The following is a 21,169-nucleotide window of genomic DNA, read 5'->3' as shown; positions in this document are numbered from 1 at the left end:
ATAGAACATTCACATCTCATTTAATAGAAGTTCATTTAATGTGTATTTATTTCATTTTTCAGTAAATATAATGTGTATTCATTTATTCTTAAAATCTAAAAGATCTTAGACTTAAAGAGGTATGATTTTATTATTATTATTATTATTATTATTAACTTTAAATGTTATTTTTTGTCCCTCTATAAGATTAAAAGGCATTTTAGAACGTGGGAAAGAAGAGTTGGCTGAAGCTGAAATTATAAAAGATTCACCTGATTCTCCCGAACCTCCCAATAAAAAGCCCCTTGTTGAGATGGATGAAAATCCAACAGTAGAAAAATCAAAAGGTAGGAACTGTGGTTACTAGGTTTGTAAAAAGTTGTTCAACTTAGTTCTGTTTTGTACAGTGTTACTAATATTGTTGAATATGTCAGGAGGAGGTACTGTTGTCCTGTTGTTGTTTAGAAGATTCTTTATTTAGAAGATTCTTTGTTTACAGCCTTGGAAAATATAAGCAGTAAATATATCTGTCAGTATTAAAGAACAAGAGTGTCATAGCTTCATTGATGAAGCCTTTGGAAAATAAGCACTTGTACTAAAAGGTCTGATTTCTTGCCATTATGCCTCTCCTGAGGCGATGAGACCTCAGGGCTGGTCAGGTTATGATTATTGGCAGCTCATTTTAGGGAAAAGGTAGGCTTGCTTGTGTGTCATATGCATCTGCTATAGTATATATAGTGATTTAAGCTAATATTCTCCAGTTCACTGATTTCTTTGAAATCAGAGATAAAGGTGATCTTATCATATTTGCCTCTCAGGCATTTGCTTGGATGCCTGGATAATAAAAGTGTTGATAAATTATTCTACTTCTCTACCCCATGTCAAATCTCCCTCCATCCACATCTTTAGAGAAATTGATCAAGATTTTTTTAATCATTTATTTAATGATGAATTCCCTAGTTTGCATGTGTTGTAGAATTGAACACTTGAAACCAGTATTAATTTTGTTAACCAGTTGTTACCCCAGTAAATTCAATTAAAAAAATTATTCTGCTTCTCCCATGCCAAAATATGCCACTGTTGATTAGGATGAGATATTTAGGTTTAATCTAAACAATTCTAAGAAATTCTTCCAATATCTTAGAAAAATAGAACTCAATATAACTTACAGTGGCAAGAAGTTGCAAGCAGCCAAAACACATATTAGTAAGAAAATGACTAAACGATGGTGTGTTCACAGGGTGTAATTTATATAGGCCAAGGACAGTTATTGTTACAATGCTACTCTTTCCCCTTGCTAACATACAGCGTTGAGCAAAAGTGGGTTTACAGTTGTGAGTTCGCAAAATAGTTTATCCTTATAAATTATTATTTATTAATTATTGTAAGCCTGCTTTCGCCCCACCCTGCACATCATTCAGACTTCAGTGTAAGCAAGTTCTTTTTTGGGAAAGACTTCCTGACTTCCTTTCCCAATTAAGTCAGATGTTACTTTGTGCTTTCTATGCCTCCCAGGGTTACTAGTGGGATAGCACTTTGTACTGCATTGACATTGCTTCTTCTTCTTCTTTTTTTTTTTTACAGAGACAGAGAGTCAGAGAGAGGGATAGACAGGGACAGACAGGAATGGAGAGATGAGAAGCATCAATCATTAGTTTTTCGTTGCGCATTGCGACACCTTAGTTGTTCATTGATTGCTTTCTAGTATGTGCCTTGATTGTGGGCCTTCAGCAGACTGAGTAACCCCTTGCAAGAGCCAGCGACCTTGGGTCCAAGCTGGTGAGTTTTTGCTCAAACCAGATGAGCCTGCACTCAAGCTGGTGAGCTCAGAGTCTCGAACCTGGGTCCTCAGCATCCCAGTCCAATGCACTATCCACTGCATCAGACATTGCTTCTTAATATCTTCCCTCTACTAGGAGTTTGAAACATTTACAGACAGGGGCTTTTAAAAATTTACTGTTATAGCTATCATATCACTATCACCCAATCCAGTCCCTGGCCCATAAAAGAAGTTTAGTTATTATTTGATGAATGAATGAATACATGAATGAATATATGTGTGTGTTTTTTTAAACAGGCTATAAAACTATATATACCATGATCTCTATTTTGTTTTGTTTTGTTTTTTAAGCTTTTATATACCTATACACTAGCTTCTCACTTACAGTGAAATTAAATAGTAGATTCCTGGTGCCTTTCATTCTGGAAATACTCTGTTCAGGAGCCGATATGAGAAGCAGCTTAATTGTAAATCACTGTCTGCCCTTGTAACTTTCCATTCAAAGTTGGTACTTGAAACTTATTTTTTCTTGCATTCTATTTTACAACCTAATTTGCATGTCTCTTCTTATTAGCAACTTATATGGGCCTTTTATTCTACCTCAGTTTAATCTGCTTTGAAAAATAACCCCCTAGGACTCTCCAAAGTAAATATTGCACCTGCTATATACTTACTCTCCATGTAAGGTTGGACTATTCCAAACATGAACTACAGATTTGGAGAAAATCTATTCAGTTTTCTTTGTATGATGTAGTAACAGAAAAACCAAAATGTAATCTTACTGATACAAATTAGCATTGAAAAAAGACAATATTTATAGTTGTCAGAGCAGTGGTATTATAATTAATTTTATCTCCTCCTTTATATGTTCTGTTGTTTTCTAAATTCTACCTACATTTTTTTTATTAATAGGTATGTAGTAGTATTTCATTGTGGTTTTATTTTATATATTTATCATGACTTATGATGGTGAGCCTCTTCTCATTTATTTATTTACCATCTGTACGTCTTCTTTGATAGGGTTCATTCAGATATTTAATCATTTTTTAATTGAGCTGTTTGTTTTTTGTTGTTGAATTTTGAGAAGTTTTAAAATTTATTCTGAATACAAATCCTCTTTTGGGTATGTGATTTGCAAATATTTTCTCCCAGTCTGTGGCATGTCCTCCTCCTAACAGTGACTTAGAGAGCACAAGTTTCTAATTTTGATAAATTCTAAAATACCAATTTTTTTCTTTCTGATTATGCTTTTTCTGTTATATGTAAGAAATCTGTGCTTTACCTGTCACAAAAAAATTTTTAAAGTATTTTTTTAGCCCTGGCCGGTTGGCTCAGCGGTAGAGCATCGGCCTGGCGTGCGGGGGACCCGGGTTCAATTCCCGGCCAGGGCACACAGGAGAAGCGCCCATTTGCTTCTCCACCCCTCCCCTCCTTCCTCTCTGTCTCTCTCTTCCCCTCCCGCAGCCGAGGCTCCATTGGAGCAAAGATGGCCCAGGCGCTGGGGATGGCTCCTTGGCCTTTGCCCCAGGCGCTAGAGTGGCTCTGGTAGCGGCAGAGCGACCCCCCGGAGGGGCAGAGCATCGCCCCCTGGTGGGCGTGCCGGGTGGATCCTGGTCGGGCGCATGCAGGAGTCTGTCTTTCCCCGTTTCCAGCTTCAGAAAAATACAGAAAAAAAAAAAAAGTATTTTTTTAGGAGTTCCATAATTTTGGATTTTACACTTAAGCTATGATCCATTTTGAGTTTTTTAAAATAATTTGCAAAATATGAGACAATGTTCTTCTTAACATCTTAATTGTTCCAGCAGCCTTTGTGAAAGACTCCCCTCTTCGTTGAACTGCTTTGCACCTTTATCAGAACTCAACTGATTTTATATATGGGAATTTATTTCTGGGTTTTCTTTTATGTTTGGTCTGTGTGTCTGTCCTTTGCCACTACAGGACTATCATGATCACTACAAGTAGACTCTTATTATCGGGTAGTGAGTCTTCTAACTTTTTTTTACTTTTCAAAGTAGCTTGGGATATTCTAGTCTTTTTGTCTTTTCATATTATACAGAAAAGAGTTAACATAGCAGGCTTAAGGGTATTAAACATTAGAAAAGCCTGCTTGTAAGTTTGGCCCCTGACTGATATCTGGGAATTTGGCTTTTAAAACATTCTCTCAATGATCAAGTATTTTGCCTTTCATCTGAACTGAACAACTGCTTTTCTTTTGGGAGTCTGGAATTCTGGTATTCGTATTTTGGCAGTGAATGCCATTGTGACCAGCAGTGAATAAAGACCCTCGACTCTGAGTCTCAAATGGGCTTTCCCAGCAGAGGTATTGTGCACACAGGGCTGCATTTCTGCTGCTGGCAAGGGCAGCACTCTGTGTAAGCCCTGCCGGAGGGAGAGCGCATGGGAAGCCTGCAAATGGATTCCTCTTGTCTTTGCCTTACTGATTTGGCTATGTCTCCTTACTGTGTTACTGTAATGATTCTTAGCTGTGACTGCAACTGTATTTTTAGTCATTTGAGTACTTCCAGCAAACCACCAAACTACTAGGTGGCTTTAGGAACACCTTAACACATAAAATCTTTAACCCTTTGCCTGACCAGGCGGTGGCGCAGTGGATAGAGCGTTGGACTGGGATGCAGAAGGACCCAGATTCGAGACCCCAAGGTCGCCAGTTTGAGCGTGGGCTCATCTGGTTTAAGCAAAGGCTCACCAGTTTGGACCCAAGGTCGCTGGCTGGAGCAAGGGGTTACTCGGTCTGCTGAAGGCCTGCGGTCAAGGCACATATGAGAAAGCAATCAATGAACAACTAAGGTGTCGCAACGAAAAACTGATGATTGATGATTCTCATCTCTCTCTGTCCCTATCTATCCCTCTCTCTGACTCTCTCTCTGTCTCTGTAAAAAAAAAAAATAGTGATTTTTTTTTGTGCTCGCTGACCCTGGGAGTGAGTTTTTTTTTTTTTTCAAAAAATGTAATTAGTTCTAGTTAGTTTTATTAACTTAAAATCATGTTTGTTTGATAACCAATTTATGGAAACAAGAACATACATTTGCCTTTTTTTAATGTTGCCTTACACATTTTTTTTTTTTTTAAATATTTTTATTTATTTATTCATTTTAGAGAGGAAAGTGAGAGAGAGAAGGGGGAAGGAGCAGAAAGCATCAACTCCCATATGTGCCTTGACCAGGCAAGTGCAGGGTTTTGAACTGGTGACCTCAGCGTTCCAGGTTGATGCTTTATCCATTGCACCACTACAGGTCAGGCCGCCTTACACATTTTTTTAAATCAATTGTACTCTGGATGGTCAGGAGGCACGAGGACATACATGAACGTTCTTACTACTCAAAGGGAGAAATTTGGGAGAAATAATGCTTTAATTGTATAAAACAATAGAATTAAAGGTAATTTTTTTTAATTTCAAAATAGTGAATTCTTCTTTTTCTCTTCTGTCAAATATAACACCAGGGCCAGTGTCCTTATTATCCTTGTGGAGTAATAGAATCAATACTGCCAATTCCAGAAAGCATCAGGAGTTTGCTGGACGTTTGAACTCTGTTAATAACAGAGCTGAGTTATATCAACATCTTAAAGAAGAAAATGGGTTTGTATTATTTATTGTGGAAATTGGTTTCGTTAATTGCCTTAAGTAAGTGAAAATATGCTAAACACTGCTTGTTTGTGGTGTTCAGCTATTTTTATTAGTAATATCATGAATTGATACATGTTACCTACAAAGAGGGAAATAATTAACTTCTTTGATTCTTAGTACTTATAATAGGCATGATTATATTGATTGTAACCCTGAAAGTATTTACTTCTTAGGTCATTTTGTTTTCATCGTTCAGTAAACACCATAGAGGGAAAAGTCAAAGAGAAAACTTAGTATGTAACACTGAACTTATAAAATAATGGGGGGAAATATTTTTCAATTATTATGTAATACAATATTAGGAATATTTTAATTGAATAAATCTCATGTTTGATTATTTTAATCTCCTTTTTAGAAGACCTTTTGATGATGTATTGGCAAAGGAACCTCTTTAGTAGAAACAGAAATAAATCTTTGACTAAATGGCAGAGTTTTTTTCTTAGTTTTACTTGCAGAAGTATAGGGGGAAATGTGGCCTTTAAAAAGAAACCTTGGGAAAGTCACTGAATCTCTCTGAGCCTCAATTTTTATTCATCTGCACCAGAGGAACTGTACCTTTAGTTCTTTTCTAAAGTGCTGATATTCTTCTGCTTGATGAATATATTAGTTTAATTTCATATGAAATTAATGAAAGGAGAAAAACTATGGATGGCTAATGTTTTATTTTACCTACTTTTTTTTTTTTTCCTCCTGTTTTTCAGAATGGAAACAACAGAAAATGGAAAAGCAAGCCGGCAGTAAAGGATGACTTTGAAGAACTAAATTTACTATATTGCATAAATATTTTGGGTGGAATTTGATATAAGTACTTTTACAGCAAGATTGTATAGTTATGTTGGCTGGACTGGTTTTTACATTTTTAAAATATTTCAACTAACTATCTTTTTTGTATTAATTGTAAGATTGGCACATATGTCAAAAAAACTACATTTGAGATTTGTTCTCCGAAATCACACAAATTTATTTTATGGTAAAAGGTTTTCCCTCTAGAAATGTTTTCTAAAGAATTCTTAGGCTTCTCTTTGCCAAATAAAGCTATTAAAATATATGAAATTTAAGTATTTGGAGTATTCCTTTAAGAAAATATATTTAATGACTGACAAGTTTTAGAAATTTTAAAAACTTACAGAATTTAGGGGAGATTTACAATATTTAACATAAAATCTTTTTTTTTTAATAAAGATTTTATTTATTCATTATAGAGAGGGGAGAAAGAGAAAGAGAAAGAGAAGGGGGGAGGAGCAGAAAGCATCATCTCCCATATGTGCCTTGACCAGGCAAGCCCAGGGTTTTGAACCGGCAACCTCAGCGTTTCCAGGTTGACACTATCCACTGCGCCACCACAGGTCAGGCTTAACATAAAATCTTGGTGGTTAGTCTGCAGCATATGTAGTGCTTTTCCAACAAACCATGTTTTGTTTAAGTTATTTTGTTTATGTGTTGCTCATTTAGAAGTAGAATTTTTACGTAGTTGGTGTAGATTTTATTTACCCATATTGGATAATGTTAACTTTCTTTTTTTCTGCCAAAAATGTAATGTTCATTAACTTTTCATATTGAAATAGAAGAATAAAAGAGGTTACTTTGCAGACTCAGAAGAAAGGAAAGTGACTAGATTATTTATTTTTGTCCTTGAATAGAATAGTGGTCTCCTCATCTCAGAAAAGTCATGGTTAAATGGGTAGGTTCGGTGACTTGTCTTCTTGAACTTCTTCATCTGGAGGCTCATAGCACATTGTAAGAAACATGTTATTTAAATGTTGACTGCTAATTCTAGGCTTGTCATTTTTAAAAAATTGCTTTTAGAGAGAAACATTGACTTGCTTTTCCACTTATTTATGCATTTATTGGTTGATTCTTTTATGTGCCCTGACTGGGGATCAAACCCACAACCTTAGTGTATGGGAATGAAGCTCTAATCAACTGAGCTACCTGGCTGGGGCCTTGTATTCTTCTTTTTTTATTTAATGGAAGAAGTAAAAACCTCTTTCTTTAAATACAGAGATTAAGTATTTTCTATGTAAAAAAACAACTGGAGTTTATTTACTTTTAAAAATTTTATTTAAATTATGGGACACTGGTTAATAAAAGTATAGATTTCAAGTGTACAATTTTTTTTTTAATTTTAGAGAGAGAGGGACAGATAGGGACAGATAGGCAGGAATGGAGAGATATAAGAAGCATCAATTCTTTGTTTCGGCACTTTAGTTGTTCATTGATTGCTTTCTCATATGTACCCTGACTGGGGGTCAGGGCTGCAGCCAAGCCAGTGACCCCTTGCTCAAGCCAGCGACCTTGGGCTTCAAGCCAGCAAACATGGGATCATATCTATGATCCCACGCTCAAGCCAGTGACCTCGGGGTTTCGAACCTGGGTCCTCTGTGTCCCAGGCCAACACTATTCACTGTGCTACCACCTGTGTATAAGGCTCAAGTGTACAATTCTCTAGTGCATCATCTATATGTTGTATTGTGTGTTCACCACCCAAAGTTAAGTCTCTGTCCTTCACCATTTATCCCCCGTTTACCCACTTCTGCCTTCCCCTACTCCCCTTTCCCTCTGATAATCACCACACTCTTGTCTATGTTCATTTGTTTTGTTTTTGGTTTTGTTTTCCTTAGTTCCTTCAGCATTTTCATCCAACCTCCCAACCCCTCTGCCCTCTGACAGCCTTAAGTCTGTTCTCTGTATCTGAGTCAGTTTCTGTTTTGTTTGTTGGTTTATTTTATTTATTGGTTTTGGGGGGGGGGGGATAATGGGAAGAAGGGAAAGGAGTGGGAAGCATCAACTCATAGGAATTGCTTCTCGTATGTGCCTTGACCAGGCAAGCCCAGGGTTTTGAACTGGCAACCTCAGCATTCCAGGTCAGTGCTTTACCCACTGTGCCACCACAGGTCAGGCATTTTGTTTCTTGGTTTATTTTGTTCATTAGATTTCACATATATGTGAAATCATAAGCTCTTGTTTTTCTCTGACTGGCTGTTTCACTTAGCTTAATACTCTCCAGGTTTATCCATGCTGTAGCAGATAAGTGGTCTTTCTTTTTTTTTTTTTTTTTTTTTTTTCTGAAGTTGGAAACGGGGAGGCAGTCAGACAGACTCCCGCATGCGCCCGACTGGGATCCACCCGGCATGCCCACCAGGGGGCGATGCTCTGCCCATCTGGGTCGCTGCTCTGTTGCAACCAGAGCCATTCTAGCGCCTGAGGCAGAGGCCATAGAGCCACCCCCAGCACCCGGGCCAACTTTGCTCCAATGGACCCCTGGCTGCAGGAGGGGAAGAGAGAGACAGAGAGGAAGGAGAGGGGAAGGGGTGGAGAAGCAGATGGGCGCTTCTCCTGTGTGCCCTGGCCAGGAATCAAACCCAGGACTCCTGCACGCCAGGCCGATACTCTACCACTGAGCCAACCGGCCAGGGCTGGTCTTTCTCTTTAATGGCTAAGTAGTATTCCATTGTGTAACTATCACAGCTTTTTCTTCCATTCATCTACTGATGGGCACTTTGCTTCCAAATCTTACCTGTTATAAATAACTCTACAATGACATGGGGATTCATATATTCTTTAGAATTAGTGTTTCAGGTCTCTTTGACTATATACCCAGAAGTGGAATTGCTGGATCATAACAAAATTTCATTTTACTTTTGTTTTTGTGGTAACTATTTTGTTTTCCATTGTGGCTGCACCAGTCTGCATTCCCACCAACAGTGTGTGAGAGCTTCCTTTTCTCCACATCCTCGCCAACACTTGTTTGTTGTTTTATTTATTTATTTTTATTTAAAAAAATTTTTTTTTGTATTTTTCTGAAGTTGGAAACAGGGAGGCAGTCAGACTCCTGCATGCGCCCGACCAGGATCCACCCAGCATGCCCACCAGGGGGTGATACTCTGCCCATCTGGGGCGTTGCTCTGTTGCAACCAGAGCCATTCTAGCGCCTGAGGCAGAGGCCACAGAGCCATTCTCAGCACCCGGGCAAACTTTGCTCCAATGGAGCCTTGGCTGCAGGAAGGGAAGAGAGAGACAGAGAGGAAGGAGAGGGGGAGGGGTGGAGAAGCAGATGGGCGCTTCTCCTGTGTGCCCTGGCCGGGAATCGAACCCGGGACTCCTGCACGCCAGGCCAATGCTCTACCACTGAGCCAACTGGCCAGGGCCTTGTTTTATTGATGATAGCCATTCTGACAGGTGTGAGGTGATATTTCACTGTGGCTTTGATTTGCATTTCTCTGAAGATTAGTGATGTTGAGCATCTTTTCATATGTCTATTGGCCATCTGCAGGTCCTCTTTGGAGAAGTGTCTGTAACGTAATTTGCCCATTTTTAAATTGAATTCTTTGGTTTTTTGGTGTTGAGTTGTATAAGTTAATAAATTTTGGATTTTAACCTTGTGTTGGATGTATTGTTGGTACCCCTGATCTATAGCCACACAACTCATTCTGTCCCAGATTCTGCCAGGAAGCTGAGCTCAGCAAGGTCAGTCTGCCAAGAGTCAGAGGGTGCGGCCGCTGGGAGCCTGTGTGGTGGGCCTAGTGGCTCTCCCATGCGGGGGAGGTTCATTGCACCTCAGGTGCACCAGAAAGTGGGGGGCATGGCCACCATCCTAAAGCCACATGACTTGGTCACTGACAGCTCATGAGTCAGCTCAGTCAGCTGACCTCAACAGGGTGTGAGTTGTAGAGGGTGGGGCAATAGATAGTCCAAAGAGTGGAGCTGTTGCATTCCACCAGGCTGATGCCGAATGGAGCCGAGTATTCCACCCCAAAAAGATGGTGTCCACAATATAGGAGAATGACTCAGCACCAGGATCCTGGTGGCTTTCCCTGCAGCTTTCTCTCCAAACCACAAACCACAGTCTCTCCTTACAGGACTCGAGTCCACTTTCCCTTGCCTCCGCTGGAGCCCATAGTGAGTGCTGTGAATGACATTTTGTGTATTGACTCTTTAAGAAGGTGCCTGTATCTGCTAGACTCCCATATCACCCTGGTAGGCAGAATCACCACTGCTTTTCACAGCCAGATGTTATGTGGACACCTCTTCCCAGCTCTGGTGCTCCTCAGGGGGAACCTTTGCAACAGAGATATCCCTCCAGAATCTCAGCCGCTGTCCATGGGAACCAGGCCAGCCCTTTTCATGTCTCCATCCTGCCTGTTGGTCTTGATGTGGCTTCTGTAAATCCTTGGTCATGAGATTTTTGACAATCTAGTCTTCAGTTGGTTATTCAGGTCAGTTCTGTATTTTAGTTGGAATTCCACTTTAGTCCTAGGAGGGAAGTGAGTGTACTTTCTCTCTACTCCACTGCCATGTTGGATCTCCTCAACAGATGGTGTATAAAAAGTGGTTCAGCAGGCCCCCTTTCCGTCCAGGAAAACAACATTGCTCTTTTTTATTTAACTCCTGACTTCTCAGCCTTTGGATCTGTCTTCTTAAGCTAGAGCCATTTTTATTCCTTACCACTATGTTTATGTATACACCTACATAAATCATGTACAAGCATGACCAGGCCTAATTAGCATCTTAGACTTGTAAGATTTGATTTGTTGTAACCCAATACTGAAATACTTCTTCGTATTTCCTTCTTTTTGGATTGATATTTATGTCTTTTCTTTTTATTTCTCAGTTACAGTTGGCATATAATAGTTTCAGGTATGTAACATAATGACTAGACATATATATAACTTATGAAATGATTACTAAGTCTGGTACCCATCTGACACTATAAGTAGTTATTATAGTATTTTTTGTTTTTGTTTTTACAGAGAGAGAGTCAGAGAGAGGGATAGATAGGGACAGACAGACAGAAAAGGAGAGATGAGAAGCATCAAGCATTAGTGTTTCGTTGCAACACCTTAGTTGTTCATTGATTGCTTTCTCATATGTGCCTTGACCGCGGGCCTTCAGCAGACTGAGTAACCCCTTGCTTGAACCAGTGACCTTGGGTCCAAGCTGGTGAGCTTTTGCTCAAACCAGATGAGCCCGCGCTCAAGCTGGTGACCTCGAGGTCTCAAACCTGGGTCCTCTGCATCCCAGTCCGGCGCTCTATCTACTGCGCCACCACCTGGTCAGGCTAGTTACTATAATATTAATTATTATATTCCCTAAACTGTATTTTGCATTTCTGTGGCTATTTTTATAACTGGCAGTTTGTCCTTCTTAATTCCTTCAACTTTTTGTGTCTTATTCTTAATACCCATTTTTAAAATGTGTGCCCAGTTGGGGTCCCTCATTTATTTTTACTTATTTATTTATTATTTTTGAAAACCTAATTGGCTTTATTAAGCACCTCATGAATTCACTGTATCTTACCCAGAAAATAGAAGGATACTCCCCTGATTTATTATTTATTTATCTTTTTCTTTACAGGGACAGAGAGAGAGTCAGAGAGAGGGATAGATAGGGACAGACAGACAGGAATGGAGAGAGATGAGAAGCATCAATCATCAGTTTTTTGTTGCGACACCTTAGTTGTTCATTGATTGCTTTTCTCATATGTGCCTTGACCGCAGGCCTTCAGCAGACCGAGTAACCCCTTGCTTGAGCCAGTGACCTTGGGTCTAAGCTGGTGAGCATTTTTATTTTTTATTTTGCTGAAGCCAGATGAGCCCGCGCTCAAGCTGGCGACCTCGTGTTCTCGAACCTGGGTCCTCGGCATTCCAGTCCAAGGCTCTATCCACTGCGCCACCGCCTGGTCAGGCCTGATTTATTTCTTGATACAAAAATGTTTCTATCATAACCCATCTTCAAACACTGGGCTCTTTTCTATTCTCAATTTATGTTTCTTCCTTTCTGATGTGCCAAGGCTATGCTACTTGTTGATACAGTCTTATATACATGTTAGTCTCCATCTGTAGATACTGTATGAATTGCTGTTACTCCATCTGTATGAATTGCTGTTACTATGCTCAACCAATTGGGAGAATATTTGTATGGCTGCATTTTGAATGACTGTGACTGTATTATTTCATGTTGTTTGCTGTCAAGATTGTTTGGCTGACTCACACTATCTGCTTAACTAGATGTCCTTGAAGCATCTCTCACTGCCACAACCTCCCCACACCCCTGCTTCTCTACCTCCCCACAGTGCTTGACCTTATCTTGAAGTATGTATTCCAGCCTTTTGGTAGAAGTGACCATTTTAAGACAAAAATAGAGGAATGCCTGTTAGTTGTTGATTCTTTTAAAATTGGATCCATATTGAGGATTTACTATAGTCAAGATAGTGGACAAAATTTAAATTGAAAAAATTTGTCACCTATCCAAAACTGGAATTTAAGCTTAAGTCCAGACTTAGTAACTACGAGAGTGAAAATTACCCTAGTAGAGAGAATGGGTATACTTTAAATTATATTAAATGATTCCAACATCAGCATTATTATAGCAAAAGACATTCTTGTTTTTGCCCCCCTCCCCCCCCAAAAAATCTCCAAAACTTTGGCATCCATTCACAGACAAAACTGCCTTTGAGGAAGCTGTAGTATCCACTGTCATGCCAGGGGACCTGGGAGGAGTTTGCCCACCTATTTGTCAGGGAGTAGACAGTTCTGGCAGGTCTCAGTCCCAGCTCTAGACCCTGCCTGAAGGAGCTTGTGAACTGGATCCAGCTCCTCTCAGCCATGGTCCAGGAGCCTCTGGAAGACACTATCTTAACATCCACCCAGGGACAAGAGAGCCTTCGTTGAAGTCCAGGTTTCTAGAGAAGTTCCAGCACATTGTTGGAGCAAAAAATATGGTTCTGGACTCATTGAAGTGGGTAAGAGAAACAGCTTGATTTTACTTGCGTTACTCTTCCTCTGAGGTGGCACAGCGTAGGGCTTGAGAGAGCTCCTCAGCTAGTGATTCCTCCCACAGGGGAGAGAGCAAGTATGTGAGTGAGCACCTGCCTCCCCCGGCTGTACAGGACACTGCCAAGGGGTCTCATTTCTTGTCCTACCAGAGAACTGAATTGTGAGCTATGTGATGGTGGGGGCGGAGAGGCTGGGAGAGCATTGGATCTTCTGCAGAGTTTTAAAGGGACGTGAGCCTCCTGACTGCATTGCAGAGTCTATCAAGAAACCTAGCTGCTGGGAACACCTTACCCGTGGGTCCTCCCGACTGGCTCATGGGCAAGCAGTAGTACTTTGGGTTCCTCACTCACACACTCCCACCTGTGGCCAGCTGGAAGCACATACTTCCGATGGCAGCAGTTAAGACTGAGCTTTCACAGATAGATAGCACATACAGAAAGCTGGCTTGAATGTGTAGGTCAGGAGAAGACCACAAACTCGCTCTGGTGCCACCTTTTGAAAAACAAAAGAGGCTTTCATCACTCTGCCTGGGCATGAGAAGGCATACCAACTTAAAGTTTTGCTACAAGAGGTAAGAGTTCTGAAATAACTTCAGAATCTCTCGCAGGACTGATGGAAGTTAGCCCTCTCCCCAAAGACAGCTAGTAAAGACTGGAGGAGGCGGTGCTCCTTCAAATGCAAAGACAGCAAGGCAAAACTTCAAGGAACATGAAATATTAAGGTAACATGACTCCACTAAAGAACCACAATAGTTGCCTGACCAGGCAGTGAAGCAGTGGATAGAGCGTTGGACTGGGATGCGGAGACCCAGGTTTGAGACCCTGAGGTCTCCAGCTTGAGAGCGGGCTCATCTGGTTTGAGCAGAAAGCTCACCAGCTTGGACCCAAGGTCGCTGGCTCAAGCAAGGGGTTACTCGGTCTGCTGAAGGCCCGCGGTCAAGGCACATATGAGAAAGCAATCAATGAAAACTAAGGTGTCGCAACGAAAAACTAATGATTGATGCTTCTCATCTCTCTGTTCCTGTCTGTCTGTTCCTCTCTCTGACTCTGTCTCTGTTAAAAAAAAAAAAAAAAAGAACCACAATAATCTTTCAATAACTGGACCCAAAGACATGGAGATCTACATTTACCCAACAAAGAATTCAAAATAGTTGTTTTAAGGAAACTCCATGATCTAGAAGAAAACACAGAAAAACGGTTCAACAAAATTAGGAACACAATACATGAACAAAATGAGAAGTTTAACCCAGATAGAAATCATACAAAAAAACAAACAAACATGGAAATTCTGGAGATAAGGAATACAGTGAATGAAATGCAACACACCAAAGAGCATCAACAACAGGTCAATCGGAAGAAAGGATATGATATGGAAGACAGGGGCTTTGAAATTATTCAGTTAGAAGGGAACAAAGAAAAAAGAATGAGAGGGACGTAAACTTACATGTTCTATGGGATACCACCAAGATTACCAATTTGCAAATTATTAGAATTCTAGAAGAAGAGAGGGAGAAAGAGACAGAAATTTCATTTAAAGAACTAATGGCTGAGAACTTCTCAAATATTGACTCCTGAGATTTGAATATCCAAGTTCATGAAGTTCATAGGTCACTAAACAAAATTAAAGAGATCCTCACCAAGATACATGATGAGGCCCTAGCCGATTGGCTCAGTGATAGAGCGTCGGCCTGGCGTGCAGGAGTCCTGGGTTCGATTCCCGGCCAGGGCACACAGGAGAAGCTCTCATCTGCTTCTCCACCCCCCCCTCCTCTCTGTCTCTCTCTTCCCTTCCCGCAGCCAAGGCTCCATTGGAGCAAAGTTGTCCCGGGCACTGAGGATGGCTCTGTGGCCTCTGCCTCAGGCGCTAGAATGGCTCTGGTCGCAACAGAGCGACGCCCCGGATGGGCAGAGCATCGCCCCCTGGTGGGAGTGCCGGGTGGATCCCGGTCGGGCGCATGCGGGAGTCTGTGTGACTGCCTCCCTGTTTCCAGCTTCAGAAAAATACAACAACAACAAAAGATACATGATGATAATAAAACTGACAAAAATCATAGGCAAACAGAGAATCTTAAAAACAGCAAAAGAAACAAAAGCTTGTAACTTATAAGCTAGTGGCTATAAAGCTCTTAACAGATTTAGCAGATTTCTCAACAAAAATCTTACAGGCCAGAAGAGAATAAGATATATTAAAAGTGCTAAAATAAAACTGCCAAACAGGAATACTCTGCATGGCAAAGCTGTCTCTCAGAAATGGAGGAGAAATAAATTTCCCAGAGATAAACGAAAGCAGAGGGAATGTACCACCAGTAGACCAGTTGAAAGGATGATAATTAGTAACATGAAAACATGACAATATAAAACCCATGGTAAAGGTACATATCTAGTAAAATTCAGAATAGTCTAATAGTATAATAAAGTGCCATGTCAACCCCATTAGTATAAGATAAAGGACCAGAGTATTAAAAACTATAGCTATAATAATTTGTCAATACACAATATAAAGGTAGTTTGTGACATCAAAACCATAAAGGGGCCCTGGCCGGTTGGCTCAGCAGTAGAGCGTCGGCCTGGCGTGCAGGGGGCCCGGGTTCGATTCCCGGCCAGGGCACATAGGAGAGGCGCCCATTTGCTTCTCCACCCCCTCCTTCCTCTCTGTTTCTCTCTTCCCCTCCCGCAGCCAAGGCTCCATTGGAGCAAGGATGGCCCGGGCGCTGGGGATGGCTCCTTGGCCTCTGCCCCAGGCGCTAGAGTGGCTCTGGTCGCCCCAGAGTGACTCCCCGGAGGGGCAGAGCATCGCCCCCTGGTGGGCGTGCTGGGTGGATCCCGGTCGGGCGCATGCGGGAGTCTGTCTGACTGCCTCTCCCCGTTAACAGCTTCAGAAAAATACAAAAAAAAAAACCCCCCAAAAAAAAACCATAAAGGGAATAAAAGCATAGAGTTTTTGTATGTGGTTGAAGTTATGTTATCAGCATAAAATAGACTACTATAGCTAGCTATAAGATATTTTATGGAAGCCTCATGGTTAGAAAAGCTGAACTAGGAAGCTGGGTAGCAATTACAGGGAGTGGGGGTGGGGAAAAAGAGGGGGTGTTGGTCAAAGGATACAAACTTCATTACAGGACGAATAAGTTCTGGGACTCTGATTCACAGTACTATGATTATAGTTTATACTGTATTATAAATTTGAAAATCACTAAGAGTAGATTTTAAATATCCTCCCCACAAAAAAGAAATGGTAATTATGTGAAGTGATGGAGGTGATAGTTAACCCTATCCTGGAATCAGTTTGCAATATATAAGTTCATCAAGTGTACATTTTACTTTATTTTTTAATTTTTATTATTATTATTTTTTGTATTTTTCTGAAGCTGGAAACGGGGAGAGACAGTCAGACAGACTCCCGCATGCGCCCGACCAGGATCCACCTGGCACGCCCACCAGGGGCGAAGCTCTGCCCACCAGGGGGCGATGCTCTGCCCCTCCAGGGCGTCGCTCTGCCGAGACCAGAGCCACTCTAGCGCCTGGGGCAGAGGCCAAGGAGCCATCCCCAGCACCCGGGCCATCTTTGCTCCAATGGAGCCTTGGCTGAGGGAGGGGAAGAGAGAGACAGAGAGGAAGGAGGGGGGGGGTGGAGAAGCAAATGGGCGCTTCTCCTATGTGCCCTGGCCGGGAATCAAACCCGGGTCCCCCGCACGCCAGGCCGACGCTCTACTGCTGAGCCAACCGGCCACGGCCGAGTGTACATTTTAAACTTACCCAATGTTATATGTCAATTATACGTATTTCAATGAATGTGGAGCAAAAATATTCTATTAAAATATTTATTTTAGTAATCATAGTATACGACAAAATTTCAGTCATAAACACTGAGATTTTCATCCAGAAAGTTCATTCATTTGAATATTGTACAAAATAACTGTATGGTAGGTGTGTATAAACATCATTACAGCTTATGTATAGACTTATCAATATATGGATTGATTGATATTGATGCTTCATGTAAATATTAAGAATCAACCTGAACAAGACCCAGCTTAGGTTAGAACAGTAGTAGTCAACCTGGTCCCTACCGCCCACTAGTGGACATTCCAGTTTTCATGGTGGGTGGTAGTAGAGCAACCAAAGTATAAATAAAAAGATAGATTTAACTATAGTAAGTTGTTTTATAAAGATTTATGCTGCCAAACTTAGCAAAAATTCAACATAAAGTACTTGGTAAGTAATTATTATTATATGCTTTAACTTGCTGTAACTCTGCTTTATAAATTTTATAAAGTAAAGTTACTTCCCCACTTTATAAATCACCATTACTGTGGAACTGGTGGGCGGTTAGAAAATTTTGCTACTAACAGAGATACAAAAGTGGGCGAGAGGTATAAAAAGGTTGACTACCCCTGGTTTAGAGGAAGATTACCAAGTGTTTGAATTATTGAATACTGTGCTTGTATTCCTGACTTTACAGTACGTTTATGTGCTCTTAATTGAGGGCAAAACGGTCTACAGTACTTTGTCCAACATTGTTTTATGAGACACTGAGTTATTGGTTTATTATTTCTGGAACATTTTAATGTAAGTCACCAGTACAATTACACACATGGGGAGAACAAAAGTGTAAAGATGCTAATTTGGTTATGGAAGTACTACTAATGTGACTAAATCTAGAAATTTCCATATTATTGTAAATATTTGAAATATTAGACTTAATTTAGGAAAACCCAGGAACTGAATTTATACTTTTCAAGTTTGGTTTCATTGAGATCTCTAGTTCCATGATTAAAATGAACATGCTTGATTGAAACGTAAAATTGCCGTTTTTATTTGCAAAAGTCAGTGGAATATTGGCAATTTCATATGGTTCAGTTAATATATGATCTTTATAGTCTGTCTTAATATTCAATATAGATAAAATGTAAATTTAGAAGGTTGTGTCTTTTGAAACAAGTTCCTCCTAGTGAAAGATGCCAACTTAATTTAGTGTCTGACTAGAAGTATACCCATTTGTAACTTTTTAAATTAATTTAATATTTGCTTTAAATGAATTAAAAATGAAGTGTCAAAGGAGAAAATATAATATTGAATTTAAATGCCCCTATAATTTCTTTCTTAGTAAGGAATGTGATAATAAACTATTTAGATTAAAATATTAAAAGCACAGATAAAATGTTAGCCTATTTAAAAACAAGTATTAGATTATGCTTGTGTATTTACCGAGTTCAAGGACAGTCATGGAGATCCTATTAAAAGGGGTAGAAGAGAAGGACAATTCAAGGTTAGAGAGGTAGAAAGGAATAAAGAAATGTCACAGGCTTTGCAGAGAGATTCAGAAGACTGAGATAAGGCCAACCAAAGGATATGCCAGTTGAGATGCTGGTAATTAATTAACTTCCAAAAACTTATGAATTAAGTTAGAGTAGAGGATTCAAATGTAATCAGCTGTCTCAGAAGTGTGTAACACAAGTGTCCTTGCCAGTTATGGTAGCTTGATAAGAGAACAGAGTTGAGGCAAGGTACAGTGCTATTTTTTGGTAGTCTTAAAATTAGTATGATGAGTTTATTTATAGTCTAAGATAAAAATACAGTGGAAAGGTAAAGATTCAATAATTCTTCACTAATGCATAGTAGAATTTTAACCTATTGTAGAATTTATTATTTATTGTTAAATTACTTGTGTCGTTATGCTAAGGATTGTAATGAGTATCTTAAACAGGCAACTTACAGTATTTTCACATTTGTGTATGCTGTTTCTAATTATGCAATTACTTTCCTAGTGGAGGAGCCATTACATGAATTGTTTACAATAGTGGTGACCTGAGTGACATAAATTTACAATTGACCATCCGTGCTGCCAAGGGGAAATAAGTGATTAGAATTAATTGATAGTGTGTTAATACAATTTACATAAAGAGGGAATGATTTATTGCTTATCTTTTGACAATTTAATTTAACAATTGTTTATTTTACCTAATTTCTACATCAATTTGCTGTGTTTCTCATACAATTTTTGATGCACTTGGATTTCTGATAGCATTGCTTCTCCCTTGGCTAAGGAAAAGTGAAGGCTAATGAGATCATCAGGCTGGTGAGATCCACCTCATAATGGAATGGAAGTTGATGTTTTGGAGGTTGGGAGAATGGTAGCTCTAATGTTCTGTGCCTGGGTACCAGTCACTAAGAAAATGCATCGTAGTCTTTGAGCCCATACTTTCAGGTAATCCAAATGCATTTCCAAATTTGGGCAGCTCAGAAAGAGATAGATCATGTTATTGAGTAAGTGATGAGGCCTCCTCAGAATAAGATTGAATTTTCATAATAAATTGAAAGGATGAACCTTCCTCTAAGACAAGGGTAGTCAACCTTTTTATACCTACTGCCCTCTTTTGTATCTCTTTTAGTAGTAAAATTTTCTAACCGCCCACCGGTTCCACAGTAATGGTGATTTATAAAGTAGGGAAGTAACTTTATAAAGCAGAGTTACAGCAAGTTAAAGCATATAATAATAATTATTACTTACCAAGTACTTTATGTTGGATTTTCGCTAAGTTTGGCAGAATAAATCTTTATAAAACAACTTACTATAGTTAAATCTATCTTCTTATTTATATTTTGGTTGCTCTGCTACCACCCACCATGAAAGCTGGAACGCCCACTAGTGGGCGGTAGGAACCAGGTTGACTACCACTGCTCTAAGAGGTTACTGGTAAAACAAGCAGTTGCCCAGGCAAAAGAGTTGAGTTGGATGCAATATCCCATACAAATTTTGTATTTATGTTCATGCAAAACTGTTTCTGTAAGAATGGGGGATGAATGAATCTGTTGAGAAACTTTAATAATAGTCTCACACATATGATTATCCTCATAAAGATGCTTTTGCTTTAGCTGGCTTGACAGGGACAGTGGGCTGAACTCAAGGGGAAAATGGGAGGCTGACTGCTTCCCTTGCTGATGCTGAAGGTATCAAGAGACTGTTAGATGGCTGTTCAGATATTTTGCAGTAGACTGGAACAGAACTACTCCATTTGCTGAGAAATGTCATTGAAGGTAGTCCTTCTGAACGTGTGGCTATATCCTGCATTCCTAGGAGACTGAGGACCCAAGAAAAGAGAGTACTTGGATAAGTCAAGGAGGGCTTGTGTATACCAAGCTTGATTAATTGATCCTGAGACCATGTCAGATACAACAGAATGCTATTGTATTTTTGTTCTGTAAATTAGGATATACCTCTTTATTTCCTATTCTGTAGAGCACAGTTATTCTAATAAGATTGATACTGTAGAAGTTTCCTGAAAAACATCAAAATCTGTGAATGAAGTAGTTGTTAATAATGTAGAAGGAATGACCTCAGGGAAATAAAAAGAATATTCAAGGTTGATTGTCAAGGACATTTCCTTTAATGTAGTCTGTGACACTACTGTATGCATGGCCTTGTAATCTTCCTGCACCTTAGTACAATATATTTGGAATAAAGTCAGGGTCGGGAATAGGGGTGATCTGTCTTAAGGCAGTAAATAAGATAGGGATTAATGATGCCTCATCTTTATGGAGCCAATGAGTCACTAAGGTAGGTAACAAAACAAAAGAATGGCTTACTTAGTTTTCTTGTCATTTCAGTTGACTCCCTTGTTGTAACCATGATAGCCCATAACTACCTGGGTCATCTTCTTTGAGATTTTTGAAGTAATCTCCAACCTTCAGTTTAATATCCTAAAATTTGAGCAAGAGACTTAGAAGAAGCCTTCTATTGAAAAACTTGAATTAGCTCTGGCAGTAATGTAGAAACCTTATATTCTATAGGCCAGTGGAATTGTACAGAGTGACCTTGTAAAGGAATGACATGCCTAAGGATCTTTGGCCAACACTGGAAGATTCCATAGTCGCCTATTTATCTTGCTTCTGAATGGACTCATAGTCACTAAAGAAGGATCCAAGTGGAAATAGTCTGCCAGTGTGCATATCCAAAACAGACACTCAGCTATAATGGTGGAAAAGTCCT

The 21,169-nt window shown here is 39.8% G+C and overlaps 1 protein-coding gene and 1 long non-coding RNA gene across 3 annotated transcripts in view; one reads left to right on the top strand and one right to left on the bottom strand.

The window, feature by feature from the left end:
- The window catches only part of INTS13 (integrator complex subunit 13), a 32,919-nt gene extending 26,467 nt beyond the window's left edge, over positions 1-6,452 (top strand). For both annotated transcript variants that reach the window (XM_066353347.1, XM_066353339.1), the window contains 3 exons: positions 187-326; positions 5,222-5,357; positions 6,107-6,452. In XM_066353347.1, coding sequence (XP_066209444.1) covers positions 187-326; positions 5,222-5,357; positions 6,107-6,146 — 316 coding nt within the window. In that variant the 3' untranslated portion in view covers positions 6,147-6,452. The remainder of the gene's footprint in view (positions 1-186; positions 327-5,221; positions 5,358-6,106) is intronic.
- LOC136383500 (uncharacterized) overlaps positions 1-17,325 on the bottom strand; it is a 97,131-nt gene extending 79,806 nt beyond the window's left edge. The window contains exon 1 of the long non-coding RNA XR_010747418.1: positions 17,239-17,325. This is a non-coding gene — a long non-coding RNA (uncharacterized lncRNA). The remainder of the gene's footprint in view (positions 1-17,238) is intronic.
- Positions 17,326-21,169: the final 3,844 nt, after the last annotated feature.

The sequence above is a fragment of the Saccopteryx leptura genome, chromosome 1 (assembly GCF_036850995.1).
Source record: "Saccopteryx leptura isolate mSacLep1 chromosome 1, mSacLep1_pri_phased_curated, whole genome shotgun sequence".
NCBI classification, from domain to species: Eukaryota; Metazoa; Chordata; class Mammalia; order Chiroptera; family Emballonuridae; genus Saccopteryx; species Saccopteryx leptura.
The sequence above is the reverse complement of the archived record's forward strand: the minus strand, read 5'-3'. Positions and strand labels throughout refer to the sequence as shown.